The 18322-nt window shown below is 36.6% G+C and overlaps 1 protein-coding gene across 13 annotated transcripts in view; it reads left to right on the forward strand.

Moving 5' to 3' along the window:
* ELF1 (E74 like ETS transcription factor 1) overlaps positions 1 to 18322 on the forward strand; it is a 151751-nt gene that overhangs the window by 63883 nt on the left and 69546 nt on the right. For 4 of the 13 annotated variants that reach the window (XM_023731643.1, XM_023731647.1, XM_023731651.1 and 1 more), the window contains exon 2: positions 7271 to 7560. In XM_023731643.1, the coding sequence (XP_023587411.1) occupies positions 7489 to 7560 (72 nt within the window). In that variant the 5' untranslated portion in view covers positions 7271 to 7488. The other 9 variants (XM_023731646.1, XM_023731642.1, XM_023731648.1 and 6 more) reach the window with 7 other exon arrangements.

An 18322-nucleotide genomic window follows, 5' to 3' on the forward strand; every position in this document is an offset into this window, starting at 1 on the left:
TTGTGCTGCTATTCTCACTTTAGATGAAGGTTTACAGAACAAAATAGTTTCTCATTAAACAGTTAGTACACGTATTGCCTTATGACAATGGTTAAGAACCCCACTACATGTCAACACTGTCCTTAGTCAACCTTGAGTTCCCTGTCGCCAGCTTTCCTGTCCCGTTTTGCCTTCTAGTCCTTGTCCCTGGACTGCTGTGCCTCATTGGTCCTGTTTTGTTTTATGGGGCTGTCCAATCCCTGGCTGAACGGTGAACTTCAGGAATGACTTCACAATTTTTTTTCCCCTTAATTGTTTTTTCCACACCCACAGGTTTTTTGTTTGTTTGTTTGTTTTTGGTAATGTAAATGATAGTAATAATACTGTATTCAAAGAACAAGAAAAAAAAAGTAGGTAAATATCTATTTTAAAGTATTTTAATGAGTCATTAAGTTGTGGTACCTTATAAAAAGGCATATAAATGTTTTTCACTTTTTAGGCTGAGTGAAGTAAAGGAAGATCGTATGATGTGGTAGAGCTTGGGAAAGAACAGTAGTGTCTTAGTCATCTAGTGCTGCTATAACAGAACTGTCACAAGTGGATGGTTTTAACAAAGAGAAATTTATTCTTTCACAGTCTAGGAGACTAGAAGTCTGAATTCAGGGTGCCAGCTCCAGGGGAAGGCTTTCTCTCTCTGTTATCTCTGGGGAAGGTCCTTGTCATCAGTCTTCCCCAGTCTAGGGGCTTCTCAGTGCAGGGACCCTGGGCCCAAATGACATGCTATTCTCCTGGCTCTTGTTTCTTCATGGTCTAAGGTCCTCATGTCTCTCTGCACGCTTCTGTCTTTTATATCTCAGAAGAGATTGGCTTAAAACACAGTCAATCTTGTAGATTGAATCCTGCCTCATTAACATAACTACCTTGAATCCTATCTCATTAACATCGTAGAGGTAGGATTTACAATACATAGGAAAATCACATCAGATGACAAAATGGTGGACAGTCACACAATACTGGGAATCATGGCCTAGTCAAATTGATACACATATTTTTGGAGACACAATTCAATCCATAACATGTTGTAATAAGACTTTCAGATTTAAAGCAGTAGTAGAGAAATCTACAAACCCAATCCTATAGCTGATTTACTTGAGACATTGAGTTGTCATTCAACCCTCTGCCTCAGTTGCTCGAAATAAAAATATAGCTGAAAATGATTTACTAAATATAAAGAGGTTGAAATAGTAACATGGAATAGTGTATAAAAGCATTTTGATTAACAGTTGTGCTGGAGGATGGTAAGGGACCTTACTACAGATATTCATGTATGGGATTTTTAATTTTTCCAGATATTCTGTTAAAGAAAAATACTAAATGAAGTTCTGTTAATGTAGATATAGGAGCATGAATAGAGAATTGGGCTGGGAATCAGAATTGCTGTCTTTAACTCTGACTCTGTCGTTTTAGGCAAGCCAGATTGTTCTAGGCCCAAATTCTTCACCTTTTCAATGAGTAGGTTTTCTAGGTAATCCCTCGATCTTTTGCAGCTCAAAAATCGTGTGATTCCAAACTTTAGATAGACTTCAGAAGGTTATACAGATAGCATTGACTTCTTATTTTCATTTCTGCTGAGAGCTAATATAGAACACCCTGTCATATTAGAAGACTGAAGAGGAATTGGTACCTTTGAGTTATGGTGTTGGTGAAGAATACTGAATATACCATGAACTGCCAGAAGAACGAACAAAGCTGTCTTGGAAGAAGTACAGTCAGAGTGCCCCTTTGAAGGGAGGATGGCAAGACTTTGTCCCACATACTTTGGACATGTTATCAGGAGGGACCAGTCCCTAGAGAAGGACATTGTGCTTGGTAAAGTAGAGGATCAGCGAAAAAAAAAGAAGACCTTCAGTGAGATGGACTGATCCAGTGGCTGCAACAGTGGGCTCAAACATACTAATGATTGTGAGGATGTCACAGCATTGGGCAGTGTTTCGTTCTGTTGTATATAGGGTTGCTATGAGTTGGAACTGACTGGATGACACCTAACAACAACACAGTCATATTAGAAATCAAATAAAAAAGCCAAAATATGCTCTAATATATAAGAATTCCAGTTAGTACAATTTATAAGTTTATTGCTTGCTTCTCTTTCTAATTTTTATAGCATCTCTTCTTTTTTCTCACTTTTCTTTTTCTGTTTTCTTTCATTTATCTTGTGTTTCTCTAAATGGAATGGTTTTTCCAAATGTATTTTCTTTTCTTATGATGGATATGTCTATATTTTGAAAAGGGCCCTTTATTAGGTTACTACTTCATGTAAAAATGCTTTCTGTGCAGATATTTGGCATCTCAGGTTACTACAGAATTCCAGTTCTTTGGATATCCATACTCTACAAACATGCATAGACACATAACCACAAATACTGTCTGAATACTTTATTAAGGCTAGAGTGTGTATTCAAGTACCTTATTGCTCTAAGATGGTATTTTTTACTTTCTGTGGGCTAGATTGTCTAATCTCAATGTTTGTTTGGTTAGTTTATTTATTTACCTATTTTCAGTATAGTGAGTTGGTCCTCCCCAGTGACTTACAAAGGGGAGCAATGAAAAAAAATTTTTTTTAGTACCATTCTGAATCAGTGGTTTTTCATATCCTCGTTGTGTCTAAAACCCTATGAACCAAACCAAACTCATTGCCATAAAGTCGATTCCGACTCATAGTGACCCTATGGGACAGAGTAGAACTGCTCCATAGGGTTTCCAAGGAGCAGCTGGTAGATTTGAACTGTGGACCTTTTGGTTAGCAGCTGAGCTCTTAATCACTGTGCCACTAGGGCTCCAAAACCCTGTGAAGGAATCTTAAATTTGCATTTGATCAGGGATTAAGAAAGTAAGTGTGAGAAGTATTAAAAACCAATTTTGACTATCATATGTTTTTATAATACCTAAAATCTTTTATAATAAATTAAACAAAAATTAACCACTTGAGGTGGTTATAGTAGCTACTAATGTGACTGAGGGTTTTGTGTTTCACAGTTGGTAAAGTCATTTTGTTTGGGACAAGGACATAATGGAACTCTGTGCTAAGGGAAGCTTGCCAGGCAGAGTGAGGGCTTTTCGCTTGAATCAACTAGATTTATCAAAAAGGTGCCAACTTTTTAGGCACTGGAATAAAATTATACTTCTGTTGATAATGGACTGCTGTTCTTTGTTGGAGTATAGGAAACAGCTGTGGAAAAGGAGACTCCCAGGGAGTACAGAGATGAGCATTATGGAATAATTAGTTACCTGGTATGCATCTATTACATATCTCTTTCACTGTACTTACAGCTGTAATGAAGCTAAATGTTTACTGAGTACAATTTATGTGCCACACATTCTGCACATTCATTCTGCATTTAATCTTCACAACAACTCTAGATTTTGGGTACTATTTATTATATCCATTTTATAGAAGAGGAAACTGAATTTTATACCTATTTTACAGGAAAGGGTAACCTGAGATGCTCAGTATGTAATGTGTCCAAGGTCATACTGCAGAAGATTTGAAGCCAAGTGGTCTGGCCTGTGTTCTTAACCTTTGCTTTACTATTTTATCTCAAATCTAAACTTTTGGTGATAAGAGGCTAAGGAACCTTTTTTTTGAAGTATTTCTGTTTGTGTATCTCCTTGAAGAATAAGAATTTGAGCCTGACCCAGTTGAAAGACATGAGCCAGTCTGAGGGGTTTTTATTATTTGGTGATGCCTAACTGGATGATTTCTTAAAACTGTGCAAGTAAGTTGACTACTTCTGTCAATGTGGAGAATGAACAGTTTTCACTTATGTTTTTCCTTGGCATTTTATAAAGACTAAGTGACACTTTGAAAATGACATATATTCAAAGCTACTAATACAGTGGAGTGTTCCTGAATAGAATATAACTAATGATTTGTAAAATTAAACAAGTTTTAAATTTACTCAAGACCTTACAGTATGGTCGGGTAAAGCAGAGACCCTTTTTTTCCTTATTCTGACTACCCATATTTTTCCATACTAAGGCAAATTTGAGGGATAAGATGATGAGTTTAGTTTTGAGCATGTTTTAGACACATTGACTTGGAAAGAGCACTGATGTGGTTTGGATTTGGAGCTCAGGAATAGAACTAGAGATAAAAATTGTTTTTAAATTTGGTATATGCATTTACTTAAAAATCCATGTTCTAAACTATTAATTAGTATCAAGAATTTGGGTAGATTTAGAGGCAACGCTATATGTTGTAGTCATGGGCAGAGTCCTGATTGAGGAGATGAGAATTTTAGCCTTAGTTCTGTTATGCTTTCAGATTATAAGACTTTGAGCACAGGGACTGAATTCTCACATATGAAAAACTGAATTATTGATCTAGATTTTCAGTCTCTTCTATTACTGAAAAAGTTCTAATATACCCGGGCTCTGTTATTTAAATATCTCTTATAAGCATAGGTGATACCTCTGGATCGGGAATCAGAAAATGTATTCCCAATAACAACCTTGGTGCCATAGCGTGTATTACTACGAAAGGAAGAGGAAGGGCAGAAGAAAGAAGACGGAGATCAGAGGCCCAATTCAGCCAATAAAATAATATAAAGCTTTACTTACACGTTGTCAGTTTATGAACTTCTATATAGAAATGCACAAAAGCTTCATGCCAGAGCAAAAGTGTCTCTCTTTACCCCAACAAATGGCTTAGTGATCATGGATGGTCATTTCAGTTTTGGTTTGTAACCATTGCTTGTCCTTATTTTTGAGATTTCTGAAAAACAGTTGTTTAAACACAAACAACAGTGTTGAAAGTGCTAGTAAGAAAAGATATGTGATTGCAATGGAGAAGAAAGTGGAACTTTACATACATTTGTTCACATTAGATATTGGGACAGTGCTGCTTTGTATTCATGAACAGATGCGTTTTTGAACAGCCGTTTGGAACCTCACCTTTTACAGAGAAGCTTCTCTACCAGGAAACATCCCTTGTTTCTGGTTATACTTTCTTAACTGTGGTTTGAAATTTCAAATTTTGGATAATGGGATTATAATCATGTTTAATTTTATAAAGATTATTTGTAAAAATAGCCTAAATATTTAAAGACAGATATTTAAAACAGTATCTTTTAGACAATGGTTACTTCCCCAGAAGAAGTTTTGCTCTAATTATCTTGGTACCTGGCACATAGCCTTGCAAATTATAGGCACTCAAGCATTTGTTCACTTGAATTAGGGTGCACAATTTTCAAATTGAGACATGTACAATTAGTGTTAAATTGGTGGTACAAGTAGTAAGTGTTGTATTTCTGAAGGGAGTGATCCCTATGGGTTGAGGCTTAGAGATTTGGGAGAGTTTATGAAAGAAATGGGATTTGAGTTGAGCACTGATGAATAGAAAAGATACCAGTGGCTGCTGAGAAGTGGGAGGGATATTCCAGGCATGGGGAATAATAGAATTTGAGAAAGGAGGCAAGAATGAATGTACTTTGTGTAGAGGACTATTACATGAAGATAAGCCTGATACGGAGGAATTGGGTTGAGTAATTACTTAGGGGACATTTGACTCATGGCCAAATGTATATGTTTATATATCTGTCTACAATCAGTTTAGGTCAGAGCACTTTTTTTCCTCCTAGATCTGATACACTGCTCAAAAACTACCTGAGTGAGTTAAAAATAATTTCCCAATGTTGGAGTTGTGATTTGTTTTCGATGAACTCACTATTAAGGGAATGAAGTGGAAGGGTTTGGGAAACTACGAGTTAGAATCTAGTTTTGTGAGTAGAAATACTGGCTAAATTGATTTTTTATCTCTCGTTGTATTTGGATTCCCAGTTAAGGAAATCAGCCAGCCATGATGACCCCCCTAGAGCCCAGAATATATTTAGGGAATTGGCTTTACTGAAATTAAGAAATTGAGTATGTGATTTGGGTAGCACATACTCCAAACCCAAAACAAAACCCACTACCGTCGAGTCAGTTCTAACTCACAGCAACCCTATAGGACTGGGTACAACTGCCGCAAAGGGTTTTCAAGGCTGTAATCTTTATGGAAGCAGACTGCCACATCTTTCTCCTGAGGAGCGGCTGGTGGGTTCAAATGGCCGACCTTTTGGTTAGCAACTGAGCGCTTTAACCCTTGTGCCACCAGGGGTCCTTAGCACATACTAGCTGGATTTAAGTTTTGAGGACAACTGATTCACCAGATCAGCTGCATTCCTGGAATTGTTTCTTTTAAAATTATTAGGAAATCAATGGCCCATCTGTCCCTTGGAATTAACTGTCTTTTGAAATATTTTTATGAAAATTATAAATGCTATTTCTAAGAACAAAACGTTATTTATTGTGATTATTTTTATACCTCTGTCTTTTCATGTCCCAGTAATGACCATGACAGTATGATGTGATTTTTAATAAAATTGTGATAAACTCTTAAGTTCAGTTTTTTCCTTTTATTTTTGTTAGTAGTAACTCCTTTTTTTTTTTTTTTTAATAGACAAACATCTTTGGCAGACATTTTAAAAGTATGTCTCCCTCCACTGTGAAATTTTCACTCTTAAGTTGCGTTTCTGTTTTTCTGCTATTGTAAAGTGCAGTTCTTTGCATGTTCTAATTTGCCATGACGTGATCAAGTGCTGTTTCCTTCCTGTTGCTTGCAAGCCTGTGCTAGAGATAAGGATACATTTCAGTGCATTAAAAAAGGAGACTTCTACTTACCAGAAGCCTTTTTAGAGAACAGAAAGAGTAGGCTTTTATTTTCCGCTTATTTTAAAAAGCTGCTGAAATAATACATTATTAAACCTTTAATGTATTAGACCTTTAAATAGATTTTAAATCCTTTCATGTATTAGACCTAACAAAAGTGTTGTCTGAATGTTTCTATTAAGGACTAAAATTATACATTATGAAATTACTCATGGTGTAGCAGTTCCTTTGTAGGTAGTTTCTCGGGTTAGAGGGAAGAAGGACATTGTGTATGTATCCTCTGTTTCAACTATAAAACGTACTAATATTGCTAGATCTTTTTTAATATTCATTACTTTAACTGTAGTATAGCTGGAGGAATGTAGGGAAGATTTCATTTTCACTAATGAAAGGTGCTTTAATCTTAGCAGGGATGAAATCTTCAAAGACTAACTTAAAAAGGTCTGTGTAATCAACTCATGTTGATTTTATTTAAAAATAACAATAAAAGAATACTTTGGAGACACTGCCTTCTATATTGGTTGTTATATATTAGATGGTTATGATTGCTTTTTTGTAACTAACTTAAGCTTTTGTTTTTCAGGCCAAGAAGTTCCAGAGAGGAAAAATTGCCTCAGTTTGAATACAGGATCAGTGAAGCAAGAATATTTGAAGCACCTTCCCTAAAGAAAACCTGGGTATACAGTAACTTGACAGACTGAGCTGTGGGTTTTTTACCCAAACTAGTCACTGGACTCTGCTGCCTGATACTTGAACCTGATTGGAATCTTTCTTATGTGGATCTAAGGGGAATGCTTTATTATGGCTGCTGTTGTCCAACAGAACGACCTAGTATTTGAATTTGCGAGTAACGTCATGGAGGATGAACAACAGGTATGAGACCCAGAGAATGTTGGATTTTAATAATTTATTTTTATGATTTTTCCACTTGTAGCAGAAGATCATTTACTTCCAAAGACAATAAAAGAAACTTTTATTAAAGTAAAAATTTCTAAATTAAAAATTTGGAGGTGATGTGCTCTTATGTTTTAAGTACCAATTAAGTCATAAGTTACGAATCTTTAGCTTTGCTGTGGTGTGGTAACAAGGAAGTAATACTTTTGGGGTTTAGCTTATTTTTCTGTAAAATGAAACTAAACAGCAAATGCGTTAAGTAATTATTTCAAAATACTTTGAAAAGTGTAAGTTCTAGAGGCACACCAACAGGACACATAAATAGTATTTTGTAGTATAGAGCTGGTGATTGTAATGCTTGCAACTTTATAGTGTTGTACAGTTTTAATATGTGTGATTAGTTAACATTTATACTTGTGGGCAATCCCACAATCATACATCATTTCAGGCCAAACCATGTGACTCTGAGGAAGTTACTCCACTTCTCTAAACCTAGATTTCATCATCTGTAAAATGAGGGGCTTAAACTGAATGATTTCCTAATCGGCTCTTTTCATTGAATTTTTACAAGATGTCCAAATTACTCTTTCCAGCATGTAATTTGAAAAAAAATCCAGGAAATATTGAGTGAAGGATCTAAGATGAATTCTAGTCCTTTTTTTTTTGCCAGGGTTTCTTGGGATTTCTATTTTCTGAGTTCATTTAAAAGAAAAAAAGTATTTACTTCATTTTAGACATGGTATGTGAGGAGCGTAAGATATGTTATAGAAGAGTTGGAGGACTCAGTTTACTGGGAAAAATATTTTGTAGACCAGTAGCTTTAAAGTATTTTTAATAAGTTTGATCTGTATATTGAAATAAGCCTAATCTCAAGTAACCTAATTCAAATAGGCCAACCAATATATATCATGCTCTTATTCTAAAAACATAGTTCACACAAATAGTAAAAATTGATTTCTCCTTTTGCTAGGGCATTATAATTTCTTAGCTGTTTGTATTGTGCTAACATTGAAGTGACAGAATAAAAAGCATAGAAATAAACCTACAAAAGGTGAGAATCTGGATTAAGGTGCCATAAAATCAAAATGAGCCTTGGCCAGGGAGGAGAAAAATTTGAGGGAGAGGACTGCTTAGTCCCAATTTAAAAATATGTTAATAGTTATCGGGGTTTAATCTAGAAATGATAGAAAAGATATTTTAGGGGGAGGAAGAGTTTTAAATTTCTTCTAAAACAGGATGTTTATGTATATGTTAAGGTTTGAAAACAGACAGCATGTTGACTGTGCAGCCCTCTTAGATGAAAGATCCTGTGTAGATCACAGGCTTGATGTGATGAGGCTTGACCGCAGGATGTGGCAGCAGACAGGGGACAGAGCTCTAAGCCACTCACTGGTACACCTTAGTGCAGTGGCTTTGCACTCTTTTATCCGTAAGTAGTACGTTTTACATTGTGGTTCGGTATACATACATGTGTCTACATAGCCTTAAAAAAAAAAGACTTCACAAAACAATACTTATTCTTTACCATATCTGATGCACTTAGTCTATCTTGCTCAGAAAGGCAAATTATGTCTGGATAAAGAGATGATGTTTTTAGTTGAGCATCAAAATGGGTGTGTGTATTTTCTTAGTTACTTATTTTTATTTAGCAAAACAAGTTTGTATTAGTTTTGTGCAGCCATTGTTGTAAGGACTTTACAAATATTAACCATATCAGGTAAGTACTGTTATCCCCATTTTACAATGAGGAAATTGAGATAGTGGTTAAGTGACTTGCCTGAAGTCATATAGCTAATCAGTAATTGAGCTGAACTTTGAACCCAAGCCGTTGGACTCCTGCTAATGATGTTGAATACTCTTGCAGTGATCCAAGAGAATCTTACTGTATTAAATTTGAGAACAATTAGCCTGGTTTAGAGTTCTTTAATCTGTGGCCATGAGTATAGTAAACAGCTGATTCATAGAGGGGTAGACCCAGTGGTGTTAATCTTGTTAGCATCTTGTCTAACCTGTCGCTTTACCTTTTGCTTTTTTTTTTTTATTGGTTGATTTAATTTGGTTTTGTTTTTTTTTGTTTTAAATAATATTGTATTGTGTTTTTGGTGACAGTTTATATAGCAAGTTAGGTTCCCATTTAACAATTTCTGCACAAATTGTTCAGGAACATTAGTTACATTTTTCACAGTGTGTCAACATTTTCTTTGTGTTCTTGTGTTCCATTTCCAGTACTCTAGTTTCCCTGCCCCCTTATCTTCTCATGTTTGCTTTAGAGTAAATGTTGACCTTTTGGTTTCATACAGATAGTTTTTTAGTAGAACACCATTCTTATGGTTGGTTTAATTTGTTTTTAATTACTTAAGCAATACATATGCCAATTATAAAAGAAGTCACTTAATATAAAAACATATAAAATAGATACTGAAAATCTCTTCTCTCCGACTCCCTAATCAGACTTTCTTCCCTAGAAGAAGCCAGAATTTACTATTTGATGTGTAATGTTTTTAGACAAAAGTCTGAACAAATGAACAATATACATATATACAAACCTATATACAGAGTTTTTTAAGATACAAATGAAATTATATTAAACCTTTACTGTAATTTGTTTATTTTTACTTAATCCATCATAAATATTTGTGTGTGTGTATATTAGTTCTACCTCATTTACTTTTCTATATGATAGATGAACGATTATTATTATTATTTTTTTATTGTGCTTTAAGTGAAAGTTTATAATTCAAGTTAGTTTCTCATACAAAAATTTGTACACACTTTGTTATGTAACCCTGCTTGCTCTGCCTGTACTGTGACAGCACACTCCTCCTTTCCACCCCGGATTTCCCATGTCCATTCAGCCAGCTCCTGACGCTTTCTGCCTTCTCATCTCACCTCCGGACAGGAGCTGCCCATTTAGTCTCATGTATCTACTTGAGCTAAGAAGCATATTCTTTACAAGTATCATTTTATTGGACCATTATTTATTTTACCCCAATCTATGATCATCATCTATGATCATCAATAATTGGCTATTACCAGTATTTTGCTATTACATACAATGCGGCAATGACTTCCTTGTTTGAGAGTCAGTAAATATAGTGGTTAAGAGCTCCGGTACTGGAGTCAGTATGCCTGGGTTTGAACCTTGGCTGCAGTGCTTGCTACCTGTGTGACCTTGGGCAAATTAGTTAACCTCTCTGTGCCTTGGTTTCCTCTTCTGCAAAACAGGGATGATAATATCAGAAATTAAGTTGGAGGGTTTTTGTGAGGATTAAATGAGTTGATATATGTAAAGCTTTCAGAACCATGCATGGTACATAGCTAATATTTACTAAGTATTACTCATTTCATTATTGCATCTGTGTGTATTATGTAGTGTATCTTTGTACATTTGTGTGATTATTTCTATAGGATTCCTGAAGGTAGACTTACTGAGTTTACCAAAAGCATAAATGTAGTACCAAATCATTCTTACAAAAGGCTGTGCCAGTTTTCGTTACCACTGATAGTTTTTGTTAATAAATGCTTGTTATTTCCCTATACCATCATTAACACAAATTCTCCTCCCTCCTTTTTGGGCCAGTTTTTAATTTCCATTTCCTTGGCTATTAGTGAAGTTGAGCATCTTCTCAACTCACGAATGTTCAAGAAATTGAGCATCTTGGCTATTAGTGAAATTGAGTTGTTTGCTGCTCATTAATCTTATTTACTACTCATTTGAATTTTCTTTGAATTACTTGTTAATATCCTTTTGCTCAGTAGAACTTCTTTGTATACTATAGATAGTAAGTCAGTATCATTGTCTTCTAGCTAAGCCATTGTACAGTTAATGGTTAAACTCTCTTTTTGTGACACAAGATTAACATATTTTCTCCAAATCTGGTACTGGTTTTTAGCAATATGATCAACCTGTGCCCTATAGAAATTTTAAATATTTATGTTATAGATTTATTGATATTTTATTTTGTTGGATTCTGGGTTTTGTGTCTGTCCTCACTTCTAAGACTATTAAATATTCTCTGTATTTTCTTGTAGTGTGTTTTATATGGTGAGCTCCTCATTCCATATGAAATTTAGTTTTGTATGATGTGAGGTATAGCGATATGACTACACTTAAAAAATTGGACGGTTGACCCTTCATCATTTATTGAATGTTCCATTATTTCCCCCACTAAAATTGCTACCTTTGTTATATACTAAATTACCATATATACACACTTCAGTATTGAACATGATAAAGAGTATTCTACTCCATTGACTTGGTTTTATATTGTGCCCATATTTGGTATCACTTTATACATCTGATATCTGATAGGATGTTTTTCCCCCAAAATTGGTATAAGGTTTTGAATGAATTTCCAGATTAGCATGTTAAGTTTCCTAGAAACTCTGTTGGGATTTTGACTTTTCAAAGTTAAAAGTTTTTGTCTTTTAAAGTAATTTATTCTATTTTAAGATCCTATATTGATTTGATTGCCTAAAAAATTCTTCTGTGTGAAATTACTGTTTGAAGGCACCAGATTAGAATATATTTTCTGTTTTCAATTTTGGTCTGTGGTTATAAATTTAGTAGTCTAAAGAAGCTGACACCATTAATATCTGGTTGCCAGCACGGTGATCATTTTGCCTTGTTATCAATTCATATTCTTTTGAAAATTGCTTGGAACTCCTTTGAACAGGGAGGGAGGGGTGTTGAAAGGCTTCTAAATATCAGCATTGTTGGTGCTGACAAGCTATTTAAAAGTTTGTTCTTGCTGTCTTCCAAATTGGGAATATTTGTAGCTGGGAACAAGGCACTTTTTGGGAGAGCAGCATCATCACTATTGAATTACAGTGTACTTTTATTTGAAGATGCCTTGATTTGACCCTCTTTGGCAGGCATGTTTGCCTGGTGAATGTATGAGAAGAAGAAAGCTGACGGCTGTGGATATAAGTTTCTAAAAGAGGAGAAAACTTGACTATCTGCTGAAACATTCCAGAAGTTAATTTAATGAAAAACAGCTGGTAGTTTAATGCTTTTTATAGTTTTGATATATCATTACCCTATGTAGTTTTTTAGTTGCTGACTTTAAAAGTAGAACTTCTGACAAATCATAAAGAGTTATGCTTAACAGACTTAGGTCACTAGGGAGAAGCGTGGTTACATGCTTGGAAAAGTGAACAAGTAGAATACATATTTTTATAGAATCCCATCATAATTTAAGAAGATAGCCTTGGGACTTTCCTTCCTAGGGAGTAAATTGGTGTACTCTAATTGCTTATTTCTAGAGGTTAAAGGTTAACAATCTCTTGCTGTCTTTTTAACAAGCAGCCTAGTGATTCTCATGCAGTGTTTGGGAATCACTCAGGGGAAAGCACAAAGTGCTGTGGATAAGAGAATGGAGCGGTTCACTGCATTGCAACTTTGGGACAGCTCTAACACTTGAGAATCTTGAAGGAAGATCTAGTTTATCTGACAAATGAAGAAAGGGGGGTGTTCCAGAGCAGAGGAATGTATCAACACTTTGAATGGATTTCTCTGGTCTATGTAATCAATCCCAGCACCTTAATTTACAGTTAGGAGCTTTTCTTACTATGTGACTGACTCTGTCAGGCCCTTTTATTTCTTGCACTACTTATTCTTGCGAGCCTGCTTTGTAATTTTCCCAAGTGCTGTCCTGCTTCCCCAGTGTTTGCTCAACAGTGCTCTCCTACATTCGTCGCATTGCTTGTTTAAGTTGTAATCATCTTTCAAGATCTTAGAACAAAACCTTCTTATTCCAGGAACTCATCCTACAGTCATCCCTTCAGGAATTAACAGTTTTATCCTGTTATTCTTACATCACTTACTGTCATTGACACTCATTAGCCATGTTAAGTTTTCATATATACATTGCTAATTTACCCCAGATAAGTGCTAAACTATTTGAAGGAAGGGATTGCTTTTTTTTCCCATCTTAATCCCCCAGAGCCTTTAACATTATTTATGATACATTTGTTGATTGAGTCTGCTTACAAATTTTTCTTCCTCTTCTTAATCCTGTTGGTAAAATGATCTGGGATATATATGTGTTCATTGCCGGCCCTTACCACGTCAGATGATCACTGAATGTTGAGAGGTGATACCTTGCCCCACAACTCTCTTGACTACAGCATTGTATACATTTTCCCGGGACCTATGTCCGTTCTCACTTAGTGTATAGACAGTGTGGCCATGTTGCCACAGGTGCAAGACCTACCATTTTTCAGATGGAATTGTAAGATTCTGTTTGCTTAGAGATTAAGTGTACCTCATAAAATGGGGTAGAAAAGTGAGTTGATAGTGCTTTATATAGTCCCTGGGTGGTGTAAACGGTTAACACGCTCGGCTGCGAACCAAAGACTAGAGGTTCCAGTCTACCCAGAGGCAACTCATAAGGAAAGCCTGGTGATCTGCTTCAAAAACCAGCTGTTGAAAATCCTGTGGAGCACAGTTCTACTCTAATACACATGGGGTTGCCATGAGTTGGAATTGACAGGATGGTTACTGGTTAACATGTAACTTGTTCAGTACCAGCAGTTGGAGGGCAGGAAGTTGAAGTGATGCTGCCAACCTGAACATGGACCCTGGACCCTCTGTTATAATATACATACAGGTCCAGGTTATACAAACAGGGCCAGGAAAGTTGGCAGGATGGCGTGGGGATTGAAGTTAGGGGAGTGGAAGGAAGTTTGCTCTGTCTCTGTACATGGGTTCCTCAGCGGCCCTGTTGGGATGGAAGTGGTAAGCTCTGGAAAGCTCTCTACCTTTTCAAAGCTGTAGACTCTTAGTTAGCAGGGGACAATGCAGGATGAACTCCATAAGGCAGCCTGACATGGCTTTAGAGTAGACAGACCTGGATATGAATCCCATCTCTAGGACTTAACAGTGGTGTTTTGATAACAGGCTCAAAGAGATTGTGAGTAAACAGAGATGATAGATAGTACAAGGATGACTGTGAGGGTTAAAGGAGGCAACTTTTACCAAGCATAATGCATAATAACTGTAGTAACTGTTATTTATTTTTGCATAACTAGGTAATGAGAGTACCAATTACACAGGTGATGTTTGGTTTGTGGATTTCATTCATCACTCTTTCACATGGCTGTAGCAATTGAGGGGAAACGAGCGTTATTCAGTTTCTCTCCTAAAAGGTGCTATTTTAGGTGACAGTTAAAGATTTATTATATTTTATAGTTTTGTATGACTTTTACAGTTTTCCCATTCTACTTTTTATTTCCTGGCATAGGCAAGGAAAAGAAAATTTAGAACAAACTTCCATTTATTTGTAGAAAAGAAGCTTGGTGGGAAGCTCAAGTAACTGGAATGTCCTCCCTTGTCCCTCCCCTGCCCTAACACATAGGCACATTTGGGAATAATTTGGTATTTAAAGACTTACCAGGGAAGGTGATTTTATAAAAAGTAATTGATTAGTATATATTCAGTCAGATTGTCTACAGCTTCAACATAATATTGAATTCACAAAAATTGATGTTTCTTGTCAAACAAGAGTCCGTGTGATGTGGAATAAAGAGCATCAGCTTTGGAACCAGGCTCCACCCCTTACCAGCAGTGTGACTTTGGACAAGTTTTCACCGACTTTTGATTTCTTCCACCAAAAATGAAGGAATTACCTCTCAAGCTTATGAGCATTAATGAGACCCTTATGTGAAGCATTTAGCAAGAGCCTGGCACATAGGAAGTAAGTAGTCAATAAATGTAGCTGTTGCTATTGCTGCTGTAGTAGTCATATTAATGACCTGAGTTAAATCAACAAAAGGTTGGTGGTTCAAGTTCAAAACCACCAGTTGCTCCGCGGGAAAAGGATGTGGCGGTCTGTTTCCTTAAAGATGACAGCCTAGGAAACCCTATGGGGCAATTCTACCCTGTCCTAAAGGTCTCTGTGAGTAGGAATCGACTTGATGGCAACGAGTTTGGTTTTTTGGTGTGTGTGTGTTTCACTATGTACTCTATTACCCAGTTATTTTGGGTAAGCGAGGCAATGAAGGTGATTTTTATTAGTTGGATGCCAGTTATACAAACTTATTCAGCTTTTTTTTTTAATTGTACTTTAAGTGAAAGTTGACAATTCAAGTTAGTTTCTCATACAAAAGTTTATACGCACATTGTTATGTGACCTTAGTTGTTCCGCTATACTGTGAAAGCACATTCCTCCTTTCCACCCCGGATTACCCTTGTCCGTTCAACCAGCTCCTTATACTCTCTGCCTTCTCATCTCGCCTCCGGATAGGAGCTGCCCATTTAGTCTCGTGTATCTATTTGAGCTAAGAAGCAAGCTCTTCACAAGTATCATTTTATATCCCATAGTCCAGTCTAATCTTTGTCTGAAGAGTTGGCCTTGGGAATGGTTTTAGTTTTGGGCCAGCAGAGAGTCCAGGGTCCATGTCTTCCGGGTCCCTCTAGTCTCAGTCAAACCATTAAGTGTGGTCTTTTTACTGGAATTTGAGTTCTGTACCCCACTTTTCTCCTGCTCCATCAGGGACTCTCCGTTGTGTTCCCTGTCTGGGTGGTCATTGGTGGTAGCCAGACACCATCTAGTTCTTCTGGTCTCAGGCTGATGGAGTCTCTGGTTTATGTGGACCTTTCTGTCTCTTGGGCTAATATTTTCCTTGTGTCTTTGGTGTTCTTCATTCTCCTTTTCTCCAGGTGGGTTGGGACCAATTGATGTATCTTAGATGGCAGCTGACTAGCTTTTAAGACCCCAGATGTCACTCCACAAAGTGGGATGCAGAACATTTTCTTAATGAACTTTGTTATGCCAATTGACTTAGATGTCCCCTGAAAGCATGGTCCCCAGACCCCTGCCCCTGCTACTCTGTCCCTCGAAGTGTTTGGTTGCATTCAGGAAACTTCTTAGCTTTTGGTTTAGTCCAATTGTGCTGACTTCCCCTGTAGTGTGTGTTGTGCTTCCCTTCACCTAAGATAGTTCTTGTCTACTATCTAGCTAGTGAATACCCCTCTCCCTCCCTCCCCACCCTTGTAACCATCAAAGAATGTTTTCTTCTGTGTTTAAACCTTTTCTTGAGTTCTTATAATGGTGGTCTTGTACAATATTTGTCCTTTTATGACTGACTGAATTCACTCAGCATAATGCCCTCCAGAATCCTCCATGTTATAAGATGTTTCACGGCTTCATCGTTGTTCTTATAGTTGCGTAGTATTCCATTGTGTGGAGATACCATAATCTGTTTATCCATTCGTTCGTTGATGGGCACCTAGGTTGTTTCCGTATTTTTGTTATCCTGAACGGTGCTGCAGTGAACATGGGTGTGCATATATCTATTTGTGTGACAACTCTTATTTCTCTAGGATATATTCCAAGGAGCGGGATTACTGGATTATATGGTACTTCTATTTCTAGCTTTTTAAGGAAGTGCCAAATCGATTTCCAAAGTGGTTGTACCATTTTACATTCCCACCAACAGTGTATAAGTGTTCCAGTGTCCCCACAACGTCTCCAACATTTATTATTTTGTGTTTTTTTGATTAATGCTAGCCTTGTTGGGGTGAGATGGTATCTCATTGTAGTTTTCATTTGCATTTCTCTACTGGCTAATGATTGTGAGCATTTCCTCATGTGTCTGTTAGCCACCTGAATCTCTTCTTTGGTGAAGTGCCTGTTCATATCCTTTGCCCGTTTTTTAATTGGGTTATTTGTCTTTTTGTTGTTGAGGTTTTATAGTATCTTATAGATTTTAGAGATTAGACCCTGAGTGGATTTGTCGTAGCCAAATTTTTTTCCCAGTCTGTAGGTTGTCTTTTTACTCTTTTGGTGAAGTCTTTTGATGACCATAACTGTTGGATATTTAGGAGCTCCCAGTGATCTGGTTTCTCTTATGGTGTTTGTGCATTGTTACTTATGGTTTGTATTCTATTTAAGCCATGTATTAGGGCGATTAGCATTGTCCCTATTTATTCTTCCATGATCTTTGTCGTTTTAGATTTTGTATTTAGGTCTTTGATCCATTTTGAGTTAGTTTTTGTGCATGGTGTGAGGTATGGGTGTTGTTTCCTTTTTTTGCAGATGGATATCCAGTTATCCCAGCACTGTTTGTTAAAGAGACTGTCTTTTCCCCAGTTAATGGACTTCGGGCCTTTGTCAAATATCAGCCGCTCATAGTGGATGAATTTACATCTGGATTCCCAAATCTGTTCCATTGGTCTATGTATCTGTTGTTGTACCAGTACCAGGCTGTTTTGACTGCCGTGGTGCTATAATAGGTTCTAAAATCAGGTAGTGTGAAGCTTCGCACTTTGTTCTTCTTCAGTAATGCTTTTCTTAATCTGGGGCCTCTTCCCTTTCCATATGAAGTTGGTGATTTGTTTCTTCATCTCATTAAATAATGCTGGTGGAATTTGGTTCGGGATTGCATTGTATCTGTAGATCATTTTGAGTAGAATTGACATTTTTACTATGTTGAGTCTTCCTATCCGTGAGCAAGCTATGTTTTTCCACTTATGCAGGTCTGTTTTGGTTTCTTACAGGAGCGTCTTGTAGTTTTCACTGTATAGATCTTTTACGTCTCAAGTTAGATTTATTCCTAAGTATTTTATCTTCTTGGGGGCTATTGTAAATGGTATTGATTTGATGATGTCCTTTTTGAAGTTCTTTTGTTGGTGTAAAGGAATCCAACGATTTTTGTATGTTTATCTTGTATCCTGAAACTTTGCTGAAATCTTCCATTAGTTCCAGTAGTTTTCTTGTGGATTCTTTGGGGTTTTCTG

The sequence above is a fragment of the Trichechus manatus genome, unplaced genomic scaffold (assembly GCF_000243295.1).
Source record: "Trichechus manatus latirostris isolate Lorelei unplaced genomic scaffold, TriManLat1.0 scaffold00044, whole genome shotgun sequence".
Lineage (NCBI taxonomy): Eukaryota > Metazoa > Chordata > Mammalia > Sirenia > Trichechidae > Trichechus > Trichechus manatus.